At 44.3% G+C, this 21,832-nt stretch overlaps 2 protein-coding genes and 2 long non-coding RNA genes across 9 annotated transcripts in view; 3 read left to right on the forward strand and 1 right to left on the reverse strand.

Moving 5' to 3' along the window:
* The window catches only part of RAI14 (retinoic acid induced 14), a 140,214-nt gene extending 137,013 nt beyond the window's left edge, over positions 1–3,201 (forward strand). For all 6 annotated transcript variants that reach the window (XM_078066617.1, XM_078066618.1, XM_036107437.2 and 3 more), the window contains 2 exons: positions 601–666; positions 1,267–3,201. In XM_078066617.1, coding sequence (XP_077922743.1) covers positions 601–666; positions 1,267–1,344 — 144 coding nt within the window. In that variant the 3' untranslated portion in view covers positions 1,345–3,201. The remainder of the gene's footprint in view (positions 1–600; positions 667–1,266) is intronic.
* Positions 3,202–4,855: 1,654 nt separating this feature from the next.
* LOC144381067 (uncharacterized) lies at positions 4,856–6,026 on the forward strand. The gene is made up of 2 exons (XR_013445519.1): positions 4,856–5,495; positions 5,788–6,026. It is a non-coding gene; the product is annotated as an uncharacterized LOC144381067 (long non-coding RNA).
* A 1,417-nt stretch (positions 6,027–7,443) lies between these two features.
* Positions 7,444–9,364, reverse strand: LOC118545288 (uncharacterized). The gene is made up of 2 exons (XR_004922027.2): positions 8,856–9,364; positions 7,444–8,394 (listed from the first exon to the last, which is right to left on the reverse strand). It is a non-coding gene; the product is annotated as an uncharacterized LOC118545288 (long non-coding RNA).
* A 194-nt stretch (positions 9,365–9,558) lies between these two features.
* The window catches only part of TTC23L (tetratricopeptide repeat domain 23 like), a 42,373-nt gene continuing 30,099 nt past the window's right edge, over positions 9,559–21,832 (forward strand). The window contains exons 1-4 of the mRNA XM_078066621.1: positions 9,559–9,944; positions 10,566–10,666; positions 14,439–14,622; positions 16,546–16,669. Of these exons, the coding sequence (XP_077922747.1) occupies positions 10,599–10,666; positions 14,439–14,622; positions 16,546–16,669 (376 nt within the window). The 5' untranslated portion in view covers positions 9,559–9,944; positions 10,566–10,598. The remainder of the gene's footprint in view (positions 9,945–10,565; positions 10,667–14,438; positions 14,623–16,545; positions 16,670–21,832) is intronic.

Below are 21,832 nucleotides of genomic sequence, written 5' to 3' on the forward strand. Positions count from 1 at the left end.
CTCTGACAGCTGAATAATTGAGCTCCCTGGGGACTCTATGACTGGCCAAATAGTGAGAAACCAATAGCTCCTTTTAAAAGAATAGATTTTTTAAAATTAAATTAATATTTGGTTATTGTAGAGAAGTTGGAAAATACAGAAGACTCTGGAGAAGTTTCTGTAAATAAAAATAGTCCATCATCCAACCACTCAGAGATGGTCACTTTTAGCATTTGGTATGTTTCTTTGCACCATTTATTTTGTGAGAATGTGTCTGTGTATTTGCATAAGTAGGTATACAAACATTTTTTTGCAACAAAGGTGGGATTATGTAATAACTACTTTTTCATGCATTTTCTCCTAGAGTTGACATACCAAAAATATGAAATCGGTAGATTTTTTTCCCCTAAGAATATCGACAAATGTTTCCCTACAAATAGTGACAAGTGTTCAGAAATATACAACCCAGTGAGCCCACACCAATTTTAAAAGCCTCATATGCTAGCATTTGCGGGAGGAAATCACTTGGGTAGCATTTGGCCACAGCTTTCTTATAGTTTTTTGGTTTTGTTCTTTAAAGGTCTCCTAAGCTCTTAACAACGTCAAACCATCTCTTTCCAGGAATGCAAGAAACACCACCAGGAGGTCATATCTGTTTACAGAATGCATCTTCTGTACGCCGTGCAGGTATGCTAACAGCCCGTGAAGCGTCTGGGCATCCTAAAGAAATACCACGGCAGATGTCACCCAGACTCCCATCGCTGAACTAGTAGAACAAATGAAAATTCAAGGAGAATCTTTTACATTGAGAAGCTTTAAAATGCTTATTGCTTTGCTCTGGATTTTGTCAGGAGCCCTACACCATTGATGGAGAGCCGCCTCATCATTTGTTGAGAAACGAAGGAGGATGTGGCTTCCACCCCCACCAGGAGGAGGAGCCTAGGCTTTATTTTCAGGCGTGCCCATGTTCTTAGAGCAGTCAGCACGGTCTCACCGCATGACTCTTGGTGGCTTGGCTACCTGGGCTCACATTTGCAACTGAGACCCAGAAACCCTTTGCCTGGCGGCTCTGGTAGACCCAGCCTCATCATCCTCCAGAGGGAGAAGAGCAGGGCCCTCTCTCTCAGTCCCTCATAGAAATGTGGGGATCGATAGGGCTAACATTCCTTTGGAAGATCTGGGGGAAAAGCCAAGGGCTTCATCTCACCCAGCCATCACATTCCCTAGGGGTCAGACCGCCAGGACTCAACTTGGGTTCTAATGATTGTCTTTGTTTGAATTTCCTAGGGCCAGATGGACGAAGATGTCCAGAAAGTACTGAAGCAGATCCTTACCATGTGTAAAAACCAGTCCCAGAAGAAGTAAAATGGATTCCTTGGCAGGACACTGCCCCCTTGTTGTCCATCTTTGCATTAGATCTGGAGTTGCCGGCAGCCACTGCCATTGTGTTCACTCGTGGTCTGCGCCGTGGCCTCGCAGAGCTTTTTCCCTTTCCAAAGGCAGCTTTCTGAGGACCGGGCCCTGGGGGAGACTGTCCTCAGAACCGCTTAGAGACCTCAGCAGCCGAGGTGACACACCGTGTTACCCCTTCCGACTCCGGAGCTGGGGTCAGCCACACCCGGGGGTCTGGTCCTGGTGCTGGCAGTGGGCACCCTCCTCCGTGGCTGACCGGCTGAGGGGCTTCGTGGTCCCAGAGGGATATGCTGACACCTGCGCTCCACGTGGCTTTCATTCCCACACTCAGGCCGTGCCATTCAGCACCGGAGGGCTCTTTTTGCCTTTGGTTTCCAATCCTAAAACACGATTCAACTTTTGGCCAAATTAGTCTGGCACTAGTTATGTGGTGCACGCTGAAGAGCCTTTATTGTGATATCCTGTGGATTTTAAAAACTCTCATTCCATCATTTCCCCCCATCTGCCTTATATAGCTCATCACGCTGCTCGCTCCTTGGTCCCATGGTGTGATGAGACTATTCGCTAAAATCCGAAGTTGAAAAACAAAAGCAAATTGTCCTTAGAAGTTCTTTTTAAAGCAAACTGTTGACATAGTGCAGATTTTCTATGCAAACTGGCCTCCTGCTGTTATCCGCGAAGCTCAGGAATCCAGACTTTCGTGTTCAACAAGGGACAGTAAACTGCGTGTTTACAGCCAAAAGAAATGCCTCATGGTTCTTAACCTCAATTTTTTTAAAAGTGTTTTTTTTTCTCTACAATATTTTTATTGGCTCTTAAAAGATGTTTTCGTAGCTAAACCCCTAAATAAGTGAAATCTACATTAGACTCTATTAACAAAGTATTTTTAGGTAACCGTGCTTGCGACTTTTTTTTAAAGCCTAACTTTTTCTTCAGAGTTTTCCGCTATAGCCAAGGGTAGTTATGTATTTATTCCTTTTCCAAACTCAACACGAGCTGCCACCGGTATCCCTAGACGTTCTGCCATTGTGTCCTTGGAACTGTAGCACATTTCTGAATACGGTAAATCCTCCTGTTACCCACTGAGTATTTTTGAATGCCCCAGCTCTACCAGCGCCTGTAAAAATGATCTCTGGAAGGACTGTTAGTACCGATCACTTTTCCAATGTTGAAACTAAAAATCCCAATATGGTACACATGATGGTGCATAGCAAAGGTCATGGGGGAAAGTATTTCTGTTCACTTTACTTTCAGGTTAAAAGTGTTTTTGAACTTGATCGCAGCTTCCTTATGGCATTGTTCTTAAGGAGGGATGTCAGCTGAGCATGGACCTCTCCGAGGTATATAATGGAAAGGGCCGAGGCCTGCCCTGACAGGGCCCACGTGCCGTAGGGCCGCCTGGGCACACAGGGTGCTAGGCTGTTTTGGAGGATGTGTTCATCTCTATTGGATGAGGACCAAGGACAGCAAAGCAAAAATGGCTTTCAAGCTTGGTGTTACTTTCCTTAAGTTGTGTATAGTTCAGCAGTTTCGAAAATGCTCCAAAGAAATGTGAAAGGACTTTTTGTCACAGCCCTTAATACAAGCAAACCCCTCCTCCTGCCCCCGCACAGAAATGCTGCAGAGTATAAAACTTGAGACATTTTGTAGGACGCCTGACAAAGTGTAGCCTTTTATCTTGTTTCAGGATGCATATTTATTTTAAGTACTCTGGTTAAATATTGAAAAGTTATATGCTGTAGTTTAGCATTTTTGCCTTTGTAATTTACGGAAGGTATTGCAGAAAATAAACTTTTGTTTCATTTTGCATCTCTGTTGTTGATTCTTGGTGCATTCATAAGCATATGTGTGTGGCTTCCCAAGAGCAGGTCAATAGCGCCGGGGTGTGATGGTGTTTTTCGCCCAAGTCACATGCAGTGGCAGGCAGTGGTCCACAGTCTCTCACTCTCTGTCACCTCCTTGCCATCTCGTAGCATCTTTAATCTCAGACTTTGACTCCCCCTTCCACTTTAGATGACCCCTGTGATTACATGGCGCCCACCCAGATAACCTAGGAGAACCCTTATTTAAGGTCAGCTGATTAGCACCTCAGCCCCAAGCATCAGCCCCTAGTGGGCAGCTGTACCCTGGCTCTTCAATTCAAAACTGCCCCTTGGTTGTCTGTAGTCTTTGTAACCATTTGAAAGCTTCCATTAGATAGTTTTTTCTCTTCTTTCCTTTTCCTTTTTTGAAAAGGTAATACATGCACATGCTAAAAAACAAAAAGTCAAATACCTTCTATCAACTATCACATTACAAGAATAATTCATTCCTAAAAAACTCTTTAGGGTGAATTCTCACAGGTTGAATCATAATTAAAACACCAAACGACGGGGCGCCTGGGTGGCTCAGTCAGTTGCATGTCTGACTCTTGGTTTTGGCTCAGGTCATGATCTCATGGGTTGTGGAATGGAGCCCTGCATCAGGCTCCTTGCTCAGCAGGGGGTCTGCTTGAGATTTTTTCCCCCTCTGTCCCTCCCCGCCTCTAAAAATGAATAAATAAATCTTTAAAAAAACCCAAACGACAATGAAATGGGTGCAATTATTTAAGTAGCTAATATTCTTCATCATAATACAATGGGCCATCTCCCTTCACTCACAACACGGTTCTCCCATGTCGGCCTCAGCTCATCACTACACACCATACATGCTTAATTGGACCTTTAATGCCCCCTCACCCTGAAAACAAAAGATAAATCAATGAAAATAATGCAAATGGCATATGAAGTTATTAACTATTTTAAGTTATCAGGTGCATGCACCCTGTGAGGAGAACTTACTTCAACGGAGGCCAACCGTTCAACTCAAGATGATTTCTTGGAGAAACACCACACTCAGCTGGGCATTTAACCGAGCTACATCCAAACCAGTCTTCTTAGGTGGAAAGAAATGCTTCAGGCCGAAGCTGGGGTATGAAAAGAAACTCCCAAGACCTGATGACTAGGTATCAACTGAAATAAACTGAAAATAAATCTCTCTCCTCCCAGTCCTTAGTTTACCTCTCCAGAGGCAACAGCTGTTCAGTTTCTTGGATGACCTGAGACATTCTATGTCTATGTACCTGTAGGCATGTATTTAGCTTTCCCCTTTAAATATAGAAGCATACTTTATACACTCTTCTGGATCATACTTTTAAAGATACTTAAGGGGTACCTGGCTGGCTCAGTTGGTAGAGCATGCGACTCTTGGGGTGGTGAGTTCAAGCCCCATGTTAGGGGGAGAGCTTACGTAAAAAAAAAAAAATACTTAAAATATCTTGGAGAGATTGTTCTCCGTTGGCACACACATCTAATTCTTTTTAACTTGCATGGTATTTCGTAGTACAGTTGTGCTGTATTTTTAGTTCCTTATTGATGCTTCCGGTCTTTTACAGCCCTAAAGATGATGGGATGACTGTCCTTTGTATAAACGTCTGTATGTACACATGTGAAGACTACTTGAATAATTTTCAAACTGCCCGTTTTCGCAATAATGTCCATCATGTGCTACAAGAATGCAGAGAAAAAAAAGAGTAGAATAGTGCCTGCGTCATCATATTGTGTGAGAAAGAATGGCCTTTTTCTTCACATTGGTTGAATAAGACTCCTCAATTTGTTTCCCTTACATAAACTTGAAGACAGACTGCAAAGCCTTTAATAATTAAACCCACCCATCTTCAGATAAACACATGACATGCTATGTGGGGGAAATGCTCCCAGAACGTGTCAAAGCACAACCTTGTGCAACGTGGCATAACTGGAATGCGGGGTGCTGACAGCAGCAGAAACACTCTCCAGCAAAGACGGGGGTGCTGCTTTGTGAGCGAAGTTAAAAGGCCGACTGCAAGGCAAAGAGGGGGCTGGGCAAAGCAACAGACCAAGGCACTGAGTAGCAATTTCTGCTCCGCTCAGGGCCAAGAACTCAAGCATGAGAGTTGCATATTTGTGAAAAAATCGAAGGACAAGAGCTCAACTATGATGGCTGTGTTAAGGAGGCCATTGGAGCCCATGGGTTGAGAGAGCAATCGTTGGGGCTTCCAGCAGATGGAAAGGCTCCTCGGAAGAGTAAGTCCCCAAGAGAAAGAGGTGAGTGCGAGGGAAGACACTCCCACACGTTCATTATAAACCAAGCCCCCAAATGGGAAGAAACAGTATATATTCAAGTACTGTGACTGGATGTACTGGATTACAAATGGGAGATGTGTAGGGGAGAGAGAGGAGCAAGACACCACCAAATAATGTAAGCTTTTGAACAGGAGAAGGATAGGTAGTAAGGGTTCCCTCTGTCACTTCTGGACGTTTTTAAAACCTAAGCAGATTAAGTCAGGTTAAATACACTGAGAGGCAGTGTTAACAGTGTATTTATCTGTTAAAGCAGGAGTCAAGAGTCAAAGATTTAAAGATGCTGCACTGCTGGATCCGAAGATGGAAAATGAGGCCACAAAGCAAGGAACGCAGGTGGTCTCGAAGCTGGAAAAGGCAAGAGAACAAAATTCTCCCCAAGGGCCTCTAGAAAGAATCGGCCTTGCCCACACCTTGTCTCTAGCCCAGGGACAGCCACTGCAGACTTCTGACCTCCAGACCTAGTACATAATAAACTTGTGTTGTTTTAAGCCATGAAGTTTGTGGTCATTTGTTACAGCAGCAATAGGAAACTGATACACATACTAAGGGGCCAGAATCTCTGCTACTGGAGAGTTCCTGAAGATGATTCCAAGTTTCTTAAGTGTTATTGGACATTGATAATAAGCCAGATACTGTGTTGAATGCTAAAGGCTCGATGGTGAATCATAACAGCTCTCGCCCACAGGGAGTTCACAGCTGATCAGATAGGGCCTGCCACCTAGTAGGTGTTCAGTATTCATGGGTGGGTGGGTGGATATTTAGATGAATGGATGGCCTAGAGCGCCCTGTGTGCTTTGCTCCTTTGCTGACCCATTCTTCTGTCTCATTCTTAATTGCCCTTTTGTTCTTCCTTGAACCCACTGAATTTGCTCCCGTCTCAGGGCTTTTGTACTTGCTGTTATGTTAGAATGTTCTTTAATTTGATGTTTGTATATTTGCTCCCTCATTTCCTCTGCTCAGTGCCACCTTGTCAGAGAGGCCCTCCTTAACTACACTAGATAAGTGACATCCACATCACTTTCTAGATCCTTTATCTGGCTTTTTCTCCAGATAATTTGTTGCTCCCATGGAAGATGGTTCACCCAGCTGAGGGAGGGAGGGAGTCCTAAAATCCAGCCCACCCTCTGTTCCCCTTAGCAGGGGCCTGAGTCTGGCTGGAGGAAGAGGCTTTTTTTTTTTTTTTTTCCCCTAATTCACACAAATTTGTTGCTTACTCCCCTGGCCCTGTGCCTTTTTCTAACTTGCAGAGACATCAGACTATTTACTAGTAACCCTGCTTTTCTTCACCTAGTAGAATAGAAGCTCCAGAAGAGCAAAATCTTTGTCTGTTTGTTCACTGTTGCTTCCCTAACGCTTAGAACAGTATTGGTCACATAGCACATATTCTTCAATATGCATTTTCTTTTTTCTGGGGGGACGGACAGATGCATGGGGAGTGTGAGAAACTCACAAAGTGCCAATATTACTGTGAGCGTCAAGATGAGACTGTGGATGGGATAGTATGGGAGCTCAGAAGTAACGTATCTAACCTTGTCTTAAGAGGACAGAAAATGTGTTTTAAGAAATTACACAGTCCAAAGGAAAGTTTATTTGATTTCCTTGTCCTTAAGTTTCACAGTTCTTGCGGTTAAAATAATTCATTTATTTGGGGATGGAAGAATCTAGAAGTACCCTGTACCCATGCTTCCTTTAGGTGATTCTGCAATAGCAGTGCTTGCCTCTTCTACCTCAGGATCAAGGGAGGGACTGTGTGAGTGAACACACACTATAAAAGCAAGCTTACTAGCATCCCATCCCAGAGTTATTGAACAAACCTAAAGCACATTTACCTGTAACTAAGGTTTATGTTTGGGGACAGGGTGAATATGGCAAGGCAAGGGAAAAAAAACAGCACACAGGTTTGGAACTCTGAGAGTTCAACATCTTTTTAATTTGACTTCTAATTTTACAGGTGAATTGTTTCTGGTCAAAGCTAATTATTATTATTATTTAAAGCTTTTATTTATTTATTTGAGAGATAGGGAGTGAGAGAGAGAGAGAGCATGAGAGGGAGGAGGGTCTGAGGGAGAAGCAGACTCCCTGCTGAGCAGGGAGCCTGACGTGGGGCTCGATCCCAGGACCCTGGGATCATGACCTGAGTCGAAGGCAGACGCCTAACCGACTGAGCCACCCAGGTGCCCCAAGGTCAAAGCTAATTAAATGGAGGTGGAACCAGACTGTCATTTTTAGAATGGGAATTCAGTGCCTGTTCTGGTACCTCACTTCACAATGATGGGCAGAAGCTGGTGTTCAGGAACCAGAAGTTACATTTCACATACTTAGAAACAACCTCCCAGCCAATTCCTAAAATGAAAACATTAAAACTTTTCAATTTGATGAAGACCAACTTAACAAGGGTAAGGGGAATCAGTGTTAGAGAACAAGAAACCAGTTCTTCCTTTTGATCCCCATATGTGTTAAGTATTGTTCATAGAGTCACAAAAATCTGCGGTTTGCCACCACAGAATCCTGGGAATTGGGAGGGGTTGTAGAAAGCAAGTGGTAACAAATACTCTCATTGTATGAGCAAGAAAAGTGAGACTCCACAGAGAGTCAAAACCAGAGCCCTGAAATCTTGAAGCGCCGTTCATTGCTCTCATCCTTGTTCCCGGTTGGGAGTTCTCTTAGGGAACAGAATAAAGGGGGTGGGATCCTCCTAAAATTTTGGCGCAGGATCTTGAGGGTACAGATTTAAACCTTAAGTTAAAATGCGGTTCAGGTTTCACTTAAGAGAAGCAAACTCATTTAAATAGCTCCTCCAACCTAACTGTAGAAAGTCTATCTTGGCATTCTTGGATCAATAGCAAACTTCAACCTGGAACTGGAAAGAACAAACACCAAATGTAAACACCACCTTTCAAGTTCTTAGTAAATATTTTCCTTCTCTCTCTACCGAACCTGCTTTTTTCCCCCTTCTTTAAAAAAACGAGGACATACCATCTTCAACTTGACTTGTCATAGGCCCCTTGTTCACCGTAGGGTTTGTGATAACACCCTTCCGCATGAGGCTGCGGAGCTGGCGCTGTTGGTTTGCGTACTGGCCCCAACTGCCCTGCACCTGTCAGATCTGAATTATTATCATTGTGAATTTCAGGCTCCTGAAGAGGAATGGTACAAGAATACATGCTGCATAAATTAGGGCTATGTGGTGTTTGCCAAATGTGCCCCACCCCTCGAAAATATTGTTGGAACTGCTAATCAGTAGTAGAACTAGTGGTTCATTCCTTAAAGTACTCATTTCGGGCACTCCGCTTTCCTGATCAAGCATAGCTCAAATCTTACCGGGAGAGGAAACACAGACGGTGCCGACACCATCAACAGTTACATCTGAGCCTTTCCTCTCCAGTCCGGAGAGCCAGAACACCGGGGGCGCTTCGGGGGTGCAGAGTGCGCGGAGGCGCCCATTTACTCCGGTACGCCGCAGTTTTAAGTAGGTGGGGTCCTGGAGCCCGGCGCCCTCTGCCATCCTGCGATGGGATTTCTCTCCTCTTCCAGCATCTTCATGCCTGAGAGCTCAAGTCCTTTCAGAAAAACAACAGGTGACGATGCAACCGCAGGAGAGGGAAGTTTGGGGACGAGCCCGAGGCTGAACGAGTCACGCCCGCGGAGACCGGAAAACCCAAGGGTGCTGCAGAAGCGCCCGGGAGCGGCCCGGGGATTTTCCGGGGCCGGAAGTGCCCCGCGTCGCCATGGCTACAGGCGCCGACGCTCCCGGCTCAGTCCGCGGCGTTCCGTTCCCATGGCAACCCCATTGTCTCTCGAGCCGGAACCCGGGCTGCCCGCGCGCCAGGCCGACCGCGCAGAGAGCCTCGCTTCCGCCAGGCACCTGTGCGGCGCCCTGAACGAAGTCGGCCGAGGCCAGGACGCTGACGCCGCCCGAGGAAGCCGAGCTCTCCTGCTGAGGGAGCCAGGAAGGCTAGTTCCGGGGCGTGGCTTCTCTGCCCTCGGCCAGGTGGGCGGCCCAACCCCTACCTTGCTGCTCCCCGCCTGTGGTTTTCGAGTTGGAGCCTCTGTGGCACCACCCGCAAGAAAGAAGCCTCGGGATGCTCACTTGGGGCTCAGGATGTGGCTCAGGGTTTACGAAGTTGCGGTGAAGGGAAGAGGGAAGCGATTTGCCTTTGAGAGAGGGGCCAAAGTTTGGTATTCTAATTTATTCAGGACCGTATAGCACCTCATGGAACAGAATTTAGGAGGTTGGGAACTCAAAACTCCTCGCCCTGGCCATAGTTTTGAAAGTAGAGATTAGAAAGAGAAATTAATCTCCTTCTGGTGTTTGGATTGTGGATGTTCTGGAGCCTGTGTCAGAGAGAGCTACTCAGGGCTCAGATGGGAAGGAGTGACATTCTGCAGGGTGAAATGAGGAGCGACTTCGTGGGTGTTAATGTTCAGTGCATAACTGTGCATTCGATTTAGATTTGATTTAAAGGGAGAGCCATGAGAATTGAATTTCACAAATAATTATAAATCAGATGTTTGTCATGAGGTTTCAGTCATTTCCCCCCTCAGCTAAGGACAATACCCAAACAGACGCTTGTGTGTTCCTTAACTAGTACCTCCTATTAAATAGTGGGATGGCCCTAGGGACAAAGAGAAGAATTAACCAATACGATGGCTATACTTCATTTAATGCTTAGAACTGGTTGCTTGGTTGGATCCATCTGGCAAAAACAATATCTGACTTGAGTAGGAGAACATAGTTTTGATGATTCGGGAGCTGTAAATATACTGGCTTTAAGGGGGTAAAAAAAAAAGTCAGGGATTTTGGAGGTACTCTGGAGTAGGAATTAGGGGAAAGAAATTTAATTCAGAGGTTTAATTTGGCAAATACCTTTAATTTCTGCCTTCTAGGTGTCTCTATACATGAGTGAGGATAGTCTATTTATGGATTTCAGATGGGTTATGTACTTGGGCAGTTTCAGTTTAATGTTAATAGCATCCAACAGAGGGAAAATAGAACAGACTTCTAAACCTTTTTTTTTTTTTTTTCCAAAGCCAACCTGACTTGTGATTCTTGGTAGGACGAAGATGCAAGCCAGCCCCATCCGCATTCCAACTGTCAGCAGTGACATCGACTGGGATTTCTGCTTCCACCTGTAAGTACCACAGAACCTTGACATCACACTCAGTCACTGGCTTGGAACACGGACCTCCCACTTAAGGCAAACCTGGGCTGCGGAGCTTTGTGTGCATATTATATAGAAGAGAAGGTTGAGCTTCTGTGGTGTGTTTTAATAACGATTCTGCTATGCAGTCCATTTGTAATTGTGCAACCTGTGCGAGAAGGAACATAATTGTTTTTTCCTAACTGAAGGGAAATTTTATTTTTTATAGATAGGTTAATTATACCAAGATTGATGAAGTCATGGAGAATTAAATATAACAAAGATAATGAGTAAATTAAAATTGTTTTATGAAATAAAGAGACAATAAGTAAAACTTTCACATCATAATAGCTAATACTTATTGAGCAAATACTTTGTGCCAGGCACTGTTCTAAGTACTTACATGAAGTCATCCATTGCCCCAACATCCCTGTACTGCTAATACTATTATACTATTATAATTTTATAGCTAAGGAGTATGAATCAAAAAAAGGTTAAGTAATTGGCCCCAAATCCCACAGCTAGTGATTCAAACTGGGCGGCCGGATTGCAGAGTCAATTCTTTAACCATTTTTCTATACCAGGGTTTCCCAACCTTGGCACCGTTGACATTTTGGGTGGGCTAACTCTTTGTTGTAGAAGGCTGACCTATGCGTTGTAGGATGTTTAGCAGCATTTCTGGTCTCTACCCAGTAGCTGCCAGTAGCACCGTCCCAGTAATGACAAACCAAAATGTCTCCAGACATTGCCAGATGTCCCCTGGGGCCAATATCACCCTTGGTTGAGAACCATTGATCTATACCAATGCTATCAAACAGGAATATAATGCAGGTCACAAATGCCAGCCACATATGTAATTTAAAATTGTCCAGTAGCCATATTAAAAAATAAACAAGTGGGGAGGGGGGTGGGAGGATGGGTTAGCCTGGTGATGGGTATTGAGGAGGGCACGTTCTGCATGGAGCACTGGGTGTTATGCACAAACAATGAATCATGGAACACTATATCTAAAACTAATGATGTAATGTATGGGGATTAACATAACAATAAAAAAAATAAAATAAACAAGAAATAGGTAAATTGAATTTTAATACTGTATTTATCTTAATATATCTGGAATATTTTAAAAAACAAGTAGTGAAATATTTTATACTTTTTCTTCATGCTAAGTCTTTGAAATTCAGTGTGTATTTTATACTTATAGCACATCTCAATTCAGATTAGCCACATTTCATGTGCTTAATTTCAGTCGTTTTGTACCACCTCATAAAATATCCTGAGGTTAAGGGTTGTATAACTTTAAAAATTGAAGTTAAGATGTAGCGTTCACAGTAGAGTATCTTGGAAGTAATCAGATAATTCATATTTATTATTACTAGTCTGAATTCATATTTATTGATGGCAATATATAGAATAAGTTATAAACCTGGCAAGACAGACCTTTCATTCAACCTGCCTATTCTTTTTATTCTGACTGTTATTTTATCTTTCAAGAAATCTGACTGGTCAGTATTCTCCAGTCATCTTTCTCATCTTTCATGACAAGATGTTCAAAGCTAGTTTAGGTCTTTGCATTCTCAAGTCATTTGTCAAGACCTCAATGTTTCTCCTTGCTTTGAGGTCGCTGTTGTTGAAGCTTGCTGCTTTTGGTCTCAGCTTAATTTTATTGAAGGCTGAACTTAAAATATTTAGGGCTTGTAATTTTTAAGATCCATGATTGGCAATCTCTTTGGTGATCCCAGGAGATTGAACTTCTGTTCCAGGTCTTTGAAATATGCAGCCTAAGGAAAATCTTCTATTGAGGGACTCAATTTTCTGTTAGTTTTCTTGACTTAGGATCTTTTGCCACAGATTCCCTCTACCTTCAGTATTTTTCAAGTGTCCTAAAGACTATGTTTTCTTTCAAGTGTCCTAAAGACTATGTTTTCTTTCAAGTGTCCTAAAGACTATGTTTTCTTTTTTTCACTCATTTATGCATCATTTAACAAGCCATTATTTATCTTTACTGTAAGCCAGGTATCAGGGTTTCAGAAATAAATGAGATTTAGCCCTGGCCCTGGTGCAGTTTATTTGCTAGAAGGCAAAGACGACTCAGAAACAAAACAAAGGAATTTTGAAAACGTGACTATAATGTGATTTGCACTATAGTAGAAGTTTGGAGGAAATTTTTGCGAGTCCTTTGGAGGGTGTCTCTACTTGCTACTTTAGTATGGGACTCCAGCAGAGGTGACAACTCCAGCAGAGGTGACATCTGAGTTGGGTCTTGAAGGAGGAGCATTAACTCACCAGGCAGAGAGGAGGCAAGCTTAGCACCTACCTTCTGATCACCTTGCATCAGCCATGTTCTCTGGCTTTTCCACTGAGTTTGCATGTCTTCTGAAAGCACACTTCTGTTTGTGGGCAGAAAGTGATTTTGCCAGGCCTGGGCCTGAAGAAACGTTGCTGTCCTGTCCACGTGACCTGGTTTGCTCATGTGCCTCTGGGTAGGTTATTTAGAACAGGAAGTCTGGGTGGATGTTAACATGTCATTTCTCAAACCTAGTGTAAAAGATTACACTTGACATTTGTTTTTCTTCTTCTTTATCTTTTTTTTTTTACAGTGAACATTTATTACTTATCTAATCAGTGGAAAAGGAAGATAAATTTTATTTTTAAAACTATGTAGTGGTTGAACTTTTAAAAGTGGTACAACTTTTAAAATTGTATATACAAAGGTGATTCCTTTGGGAGACTTGTTTATAATTAAACATTCTGTTCTGCTCTTAAGATTTCAGAATTCTGTTTTTTCTGGATCACTTTGATTTTTCTGGCAATGTTAAGATATGGTTATGTCTTTTTTTGTGTAAGATTACCTCCTTTGACTTTTATCCTTACCATTTCCAGTTACCCATTCGTAATCATGTTCAGCATTGAAGTCAGAGATCTACATTGTGCATGTGGGACAGTAGAGGGGGCAGGAAGGAGGGGGGGCATGAGGGGGTGGGAGGGAAAGAGGGGGCTGGGAGGGAGAGAGGAGGCAGGAGGGAGAGAAGCAAGTGGAGAGTGGGGAGGTTTTCAATCCACTCAGCGTTTTATTCAACACATTTATTTCTAATACAACTGAGAAGGCCATTTTGCTTCTGAATCTGCTCTTGACTTTGTGGAGTTCCCTCCCCTCTCCTTATTGGGACCACATCCTCTTTAGTTAGTTGGCCAATACTTTTAAGAAATATGAAAGAGGACGGTGAAGTCTGGCCTCAAACTGTTAATTCCCTTCCCATTATTTCATTGTACCGATTTTCTTTCCTGGTTTGGATCAGAATTTTAGAATGAAAAAGATCTTTGAGATCTTCCAATTCAGCACCTTCGTTTTGGAGCTAATAAAATAATAATAGCTAATATTAAAATAGTACTTACTAAATAGCAGGCGTGATGCTAAGTGATTTATGAGTATTATCTGATTTAATCCAGTCACCTCCTCTGATTGACCTCATTTTACAAAGAAACAAATTAAATAATAACTTGCTTAGGGTCATGTGGTTAGTAAGTAGCAGAGCTGGGACTCTGAGGGAGGTGGGTGGTTTAACAAATCTGTTTCATTTGAATCACCACATTGCTGTCCTGATTCTGCGCTTCAAGGGGACCGCGAGCTTATCCCCAGACTTTATTCCTTCAAGTTTCTGATAGAGTGCATATCCCTACCCCCCATTTGTTCTTCAACTTTAACTGATTTGAGATACACAGAGGTCAAATCTGAATCCACGTCCCTCTCTGTTATCTACAGGTCTCAGCAAGCCAAGATCCCAGCATATCAGCGAAGAGAAGAATTGTGTTCCTCTAGTGGGTCTGGAGAGAGTGAAGAAGACACCACAGCCAAGGAGGAGAAGACCATAGGCTGCATGTCTCTTCCTAAAGAGAAATTGGCCCAATCCCAGAAGAAAATAGCTCAGCTGATTAAGAAAAAAATGGTAAAACAAAAAGCCCACAAGGTTTTAGTTTCCCTTTAAAAATATGTCCACGATGACAGAAGCTCTGCCTTCAGTGGACATTGAAGCACTCAAAGTAGGGGAAGTTGTTATATTTCTTTATAAGCAGAAGAAAACAAGGCAGAGCATAGTGGGGCAGCCACCCTGCCTTCGGGTTCCACACCAGGGTCACTGTGCGTTCTTCCATGGAGGGTTTGTGCTCCTGGCTTTAAATTGAAAATGAATGTTTTGTTCTTTGTGTTGATGTTTGATTACCTTTAATTAAAAAAAATTTTTTTTTTTAATTTCTCCTGAAATGTTTCAGAATGAGATCCCTTGGGTAACAAGAAGGCCAGGATAGTGAGGCAGGAGGCTGAGAACAAGGGTAGCCGGGCTGAAGCCCAGGCTCAGATGCCAGTGGTTCAGTGGACTCATAAGCAAACTAAAGCACCAGAAAGGGGAGGTTGCAACAGAGGTCAGAGTCCAGAGGTGCATTTCTCAGAGCGAGAAAAGACTTGGTAACTAGGACCTCAGAGCAAGTGCTATTAATAGAATGTTCAAAATCCGGGAGCCTGAGATAGGATGACGGTGACCTTCATTATTAGAACCCAGGCACCAGCATGTTCCTGGAGCATGATTTATCCACTGAGGAATTCATACACTGACTTCCTGGCCAGGGAAAAAAATGAGCTTAAAATGTCTAGAGGAAGGGTCTGTAGATGGCTTTAGGAAAGGCCAAGAGACACCTCACAGGCAGATGATAGAAGCTGATACCCCTACTTGGATAGATCTATAAATTTACCTCTGTAAATCATCCAGAGGACTTGCAGAGGACAGTCATCTTGGCCTGTACCCATTCATATTTCACAGTCCTGGGCTAGAACCTTCGCTTTTAGAAACAGACAAGTACCATCTGCCATAGAGTACAAGTGTGGGTTTTTAAGGCTTGACAACTCCTTGGCCAGTTTGGATAACGACTAGAGTTGGAAACAGAACCTATAGATGAAAAGAGACTCAGGAGACTGATCTCAACGTATGGACAGGCAGACTGTAAAAAAAAAAAAAAAAATTAGATTTATGAGGTAATTATTAGATTTATGAGACTAGATATTTAATATTACAGAATTATTGGGCGCCTGGGTGGCTCAGTTGGTTGAGCGACTGCCTTCGGCTCAGGTCATGATCCTGGAGTCCCGGGATCGAGTCCCGCATCGGACTCCCTGCTCAGCAGGGAGTCTGCTTCTCCCTCTGATCCTCCCATCTCTCATGCTCTCTCTCTCTGTCTCATTCTCTCTCAAATAAATAAATAAAATCTTTAAAAAAAAAAAATAATAATATTACAGAATTATTAATATTTTGGTGAGAGTGGTTTTCTGGTTATATGTCTAAGTCTGTATCTTTGGGAGATACTTATGAGATATGAAATGATTTAATATCTGATTTTTCTTCAAAATAATAGAGAGGGTAGGTGGATGAGGGGGATAGATATGAAACAAGATTGACCATGAGTAGATACCTCATGAAACTAAGTGAGCCCTCTCCATGCTATTTTTGTATATTGCTAAAGTTTTTCACAATAAAAGGTTAAAGGAAGTCACGCTGGCTATGATGTTGAGAGTAGACCGGGGCGGGGGGGGGGGCGGGCCAAGAGTGGGAGCAGTTAGAAGCGGCTCTTGTGGTCAGCTGGGTGAAAGGTGAGGGTGGTTTGAATCAGGTACTCATGGCAGAACTGGGGAGCAGAGCTTAGTGTGAGGACTTAGGAATAAGGGACAGCCACCAGGCCTTGCTGGATTGGTCATGGGATGGGAAGGGGAGAGAAGAGAAAACGACGACAGGTGAATTCAGTCCTATATTCCTGTGAGAAGAGTCTGGGCTAGAGCTTTCCCTCCTTTCCAAAAAGCATAATGATATCTTTGCTCTCTGCAGAATACCCAAGCAAACAAGGAGCTGATTCGCTGTGTCATCCTTTCTCGGATTATTTTTGGGGAAGAACACTGGAAATGTGCACAGGCTGTGGCCAGCCTGGCTTACGGCTACCTGACACTGAGAGGTACATGGATTCCCCCACTGGGTCTGGGTGGGCCAGCCCGTGAGAGCCAAACTAAGCCAACCTACAAGCACGGTGGGGGTGGGGATGACAGGCGGCGGGGGGAGGGCCCTTCCTGCCCCCAACTCACACCTCAGCAAGAGGCGGGAAAGTCCATGGATGAGGCAGGCAGTGTGGCAGGGATCTTAGAAATAAAGATAATGATGATAGCTAATTTATTGAATGCTTAGCATGTACCAAGCTAGTCTCATTTAGTCCTCATAATATCCCTTGGAGGGAGATACTGTTATTGTCCATAGTTTACAGATGAGGGCAAGGAGATACAGTGGGCCAAGGACAATATGAGAAGTTCCAGCCACAGGTCCACAGGGGAAGGACGGGCAGGTATGTACACTCAGCATCAGGGTGAGGGTCCCAGGAATAGGACCTGAATTCTGTGTACAGAACTCAAGTTCCTGGAAGGTCTGGCTGAGAAAAAGACCAAGCCCTCATCCTAGAGAAATGGTGCTTTCTGGAAGGTACTCTGTACAGAAGAACAAGATCGGGAGGCATCTGCTAACACTGAAGCCCAAGTGTAAGATCCATGAGGGCAGGAACTTGGCAGTGGAGGCTCAGTAAATATTTGTTCAGATGGACTGGGGCCAGAACATATCTCTGGAACCAAGGATAGGGTCAGCTCAGGGCTTTGTGCCTGTGACCAGCTGGGCCGTCCTACACGAACTACACAAACTCCTGCCACGGATCTCTTTGTGCACATTCACATGTGCTTTGTTTACATGCCTCTGTCTCTGAAACAGAAGCTCCCTGAGAGCAGGGACTAGGTCTCCCCTATAACCTAATACAGTCTCTAGGACACAGTATGGATCAGCAGATGTCGCTGCTTGATAGAACTGAGCCACTGGCCTAGGACTTCTTCAAGTACCCCTTGGACCTGGGTCTTCAGCTAGGGCCTAGCTTACCTAACAAGTAAATGATTTAAGGGCCTGAGAGGGTTTGAGGTCTACAGGGGAAGGGAACCAATATACCTGGGCCATAAGGGGCCTAGATATCAGAAGTCAGAGCTTGAGAAAGTTAAAATGGAATTCAATTTATTATTAACCTCTGTAATTTATAATTAATTCTGTTAACCTCAGAACATGTGTTCCTTCTTAGGGCTCCTTGGGGCCTTTTGAGCTCATGTTTTTAATGAAACTTTAGATTCCTCTGGCCATTGATGTGGCAAGCCCGTGAGTGGTTGATGCTGGGGACAGTGAAGCAGTGGGCCACAGTGAGGTCACAGGGGGGCTCTTCCGGGCCATAAGAACACATCTGTTGTGTTCCGAGAGAAGGCTGACGTGGCTAAGGAGAAGAGGGGGTCCTCGCTTCCTGGCAGAACAGGCAACCACTTGTCTGTGAGATTTAAGGGACATCAGGAAGGCCTTCAGCAAAAGAAAATCTTCTTCTAATGGAGCTACATTATTCGCCATTTGGAATTTCTCTGTTTCATTCAGGCTGATCTCCTCATACACTTGCTGCCTTCATAAGAGTACAAATTTAGCTTTGTGCCATTTTAGCCCTTGGAGGGCTCACGTGAGAAGTCTGGTGGCACTGTGCTAGATGCGCGGTGTATGAATGAAGACTGCTAGTCCCTGCCCTCTGGAAACATACAGAGATCTTAGAGTAGGCAGGGGCAGATTATCATAGAGGCAGGAACACAGTTCTGGGGAAACAAATGAGGCAGATCAGGGGTTCTGCCACTGGTCAGGGAAGGCTGCAGAGAGAAGGTAACATTTGTCCTGTCTTTGAAGGACCAGGATACGTTTGCCAAGTACATTTCAAGGGGGTAGAGAACCCAGAGTTGGCCCTCCGCATGTATTGATCCGAGGAGTGGGAGGTGAGAGGGACTCTATGAAACTCCTTACACAGAACACTGTGGACCCACAGGTTAGGGTAGAACAGAAGACATCTCAGGACAGACGGGTCTTGCCTGGCAATGGGACCGGAAAGTTAATTTGGGCCCAGGTATCAAGGAATTTGGGGAGTTATTAAAAGATTTTGAGTGAGGTGGTGACATAATCGAGCTTATGTTGTGAAGTGAGAAACTCTGGAGGATGGGTTGGTCTGATAGAAAAAGTAGAGGTGCAGAGCAGTTGGGCCGTTATCCTGCCAGACAAGAGTCGCTGAAGGCATTGGCTATGGCAGTTGGAATGTGGCAGAAAGGACACACAGAATTGGTGACATGTAGTGGGCAATTACATATGGGATGGGAAGCTGAGGGAAGAGCTGGGTGGAATAGGGCTTGACCTGGATGGGTAGCTGAAATAGGGAGCTAAAGAGGAAGAGGAGGCTGATGGGGGAGCAGGGGGGAGAAGCTGCTGAGTTTGGTTTCAGACAGGCCAGATCATTGGCGGTGGGAGGTGGCCATGGAGCATCATGGTAAGATATTCGGTAGGAAAAGTGGAAAGTGGAGCCAGAGCTGGGGAAGGATGTCAGTTTGGGAGGGATCCACACATAGGGGCAAGTTGAGGCCATAAGAGTGGATGAACTTCATCAGCAAAAGTAGAGAGAGAAAGAGGGCAGAGGAGAGAAGAGGCGAGAATGAGAGCATCGGGAAGGCCATGGAAGCAGAGCCAGCAGAGGAAATAGAAGAATCAGGAGGGGCCGTGTCAGGGAAGAGAAGGGGTTTCAAAAAGAAGTGCAGTGTGGTTCCAGCAGTTTCAGAGAGAGTTCAGATGACGTGAAGGCTGAAGAGAGACCTGTGGATTTGATAGTTGGCAAATCATGGGTGCTTGGTTTGGCATTGACAAGTACACTTCTTGGGCCCCAAGAGAGCCCAAGCGAGGCTGCCTAGGAGATTTTTGCTGAACTTGAGCCTTGCAGTGATGGCAGCTTGAACTGGAGAAGGCACCGCGAGTTTTTTGGGGGTACACCGGCCTGAGCCTGGGCCGGGCCAGAGGCTGCCTCCCTGAGTATGGAGAGATTATCGTGGTACGTCTGTGGAAGGAAGTTGGTCCTCATCTTCTGAAATCAACCTGTTCCATGAACAATCACTAATGGACTCTGAGTTTTACTTTTCCAGTTAGATTCCAAGTTGGGTCAAGATAGGTAAACAGGTTATATCACAGAAGATGATGAGAACACCATCCTTTTTTCTCTGATTCACAGTTCTTCCTGCCACACAAGTGGAGAACCACAGTTGGGGTGGTATGTTGGAGGGGAAAAAATGTTTTCCTTTTGCAGGAAGATTTGTTTGTTTTTTCTAGATGGGAAAAACAATGTCCTGATGAGACAAAATGCCTACGTAATAGAACAGTATCCACCCTTGATCCCAGACTTTCTTTCTTTTCTTTCTTTTTTATCTAATGATACAGACCTTGCTATTTGGGGATTATAGAGTACAAAGGTTTTTGTTTTGTTTTGTTTTGTTTAAAGATTTTATTTATTTATTTGACAGAGAGAGCACAAATAGGGAAGCAGCAAGCAGAGGGAGAGGGAGAAGCAGACTCCCCACTGAGCAGGGAGCCCGACGTGGGGCTCGATCCCAGGACCCTGAGATCATGACCTGAGCCGAAGGCAGACGCTTAACGACTGAGGGAAGCACCCAGGCACCCTTGAAGCCAGACTTTGTGAAACCTAATGTAGCGTTTTTCCAGAGTAGATTATGATCGTGACCTTTTCTTGAGAATAACCTCTTATTTCAGCTATAGTACTTACCCAGTCTTTCCCTGTAACTTTTTTTAAAGTCTGTGGTCCATGGAATAAAACAACCTAAGCCTTGAAAAATCACAAACCTCCAAGAGGAGTGAAGTGCTTGCCGAGTTCCACTTAGTTTTGTTGTCATTAATCCTCAAGTTCTTTAAAATGGGCAGAATTTATGAGCCGGCCTTCTGTGTAGGCGGGATGGATGCGTCTGTGCGCGTTCATGCCTCGCTGTGCGTGTGTGTGTTTTATAGCCATCAGACCTTCTTGCCTCATTTCCCTGCGAGCCTTTTCCAGCCCTGGGGGTGGGGGTCAAGCCAAAAGGCTGATTTCTCTTAATAAACGGTCTTCCAGGGAGTATTTACTGAGGGACTTATATATTTGCAAAACCATAAAGAGCACTTTGGGAAATAAAACATACAGAAGGCACAGTGTTTGCCTTCAAAGAAGTCACAACATCGTGTGGAAGGTGAGCTACATACAGACATGGTAGAAGGCACCATAAGGCAAACGCCATGTAATTGACTTAAATACAGGGCTTTGGGGAAGTCGGGTGGAATTATTTCTGGCTGAGGTGGTAAGTGATAGACTCAGGCGGGAAGTGCCATTCAAGAAGACCCTTAAAGAAGGGGCAGGGTTCAGGTAGACAGAAGGGGTGAGCACTTCTGGTGAAGAACAAGGCCTGGAGGGATGAGAGCACAACGGGTATCTAGAAAGCAGTGGGCAGGCTGTCTAGCCAGGGCAGACTGTTAAGAGGAACCCGAAAAGGAGGGTACATTGGCAGACCACGGTGGGTTTTATATACAGGCTAAGGAGTTTGTGATTTATTTGGTAGACAAGGAGGATGACTGGAGATTTTCCAGCAGGCAGATGAATCCATCCAAGAGTGATTGGGCAAAGGTTAATCTAGCAATGATAGCCAGCAGGGAAGCTATCTGGTGATCTAGATGTAACACTGTGCTGGTGACAAATGGAATGAGTGAGAAGGTAAGGATTTAAGAATCTCTGAAGGACAGATACATTCATCTTTTATCTTTCTGGGAGTTTTTCTTAAGTACACACTTATAAAAGAACAAGGATAAGATCATTCTTTGCAGGGCTCCTGGGTGGCTCAGTCATTAAGCATCTGCCTTCGGCTCAGGTCATGATCCCAAGGTCCTGGGATCGAGCCCCGCATCGGGCTCCCTGCTTGGCAGGAAGCCTGCTTCTCCCTCTCCCACTCCCCCTGCTTGTGTTCCTGTTCTCTCTCTCTCTCTCTCTCTCTGTCAAATAAATAAATAAAATCTTAAAAAAAAAAAAAAAAGATCATTCTTTGCTGCATTGTTTATAACCAGCGTCCGCATTACCAGAGGACTAATAACCCACAGCAGGTTATATGCGGCTTTAAAAAGGGCATGAGGAAGCGCTATATACTACTAGGGGAAAAACTGCTGGATGCATCTTCAGGCAAAAGAGAATATACAACACAGTATGGTGTTTAATATGCCT

Source organism: Halichoerus grypus, chromosome 2 (assembly GCF_964656455.1).
Source record: "Halichoerus grypus chromosome 2, mHalGry1.hap1.1, whole genome shotgun sequence".
Classification (NCBI taxonomy): domain Eukaryota; kingdom Metazoa; phylum Chordata; class Mammalia; order Carnivora; family Phocidae; genus Halichoerus; species Halichoerus grypus.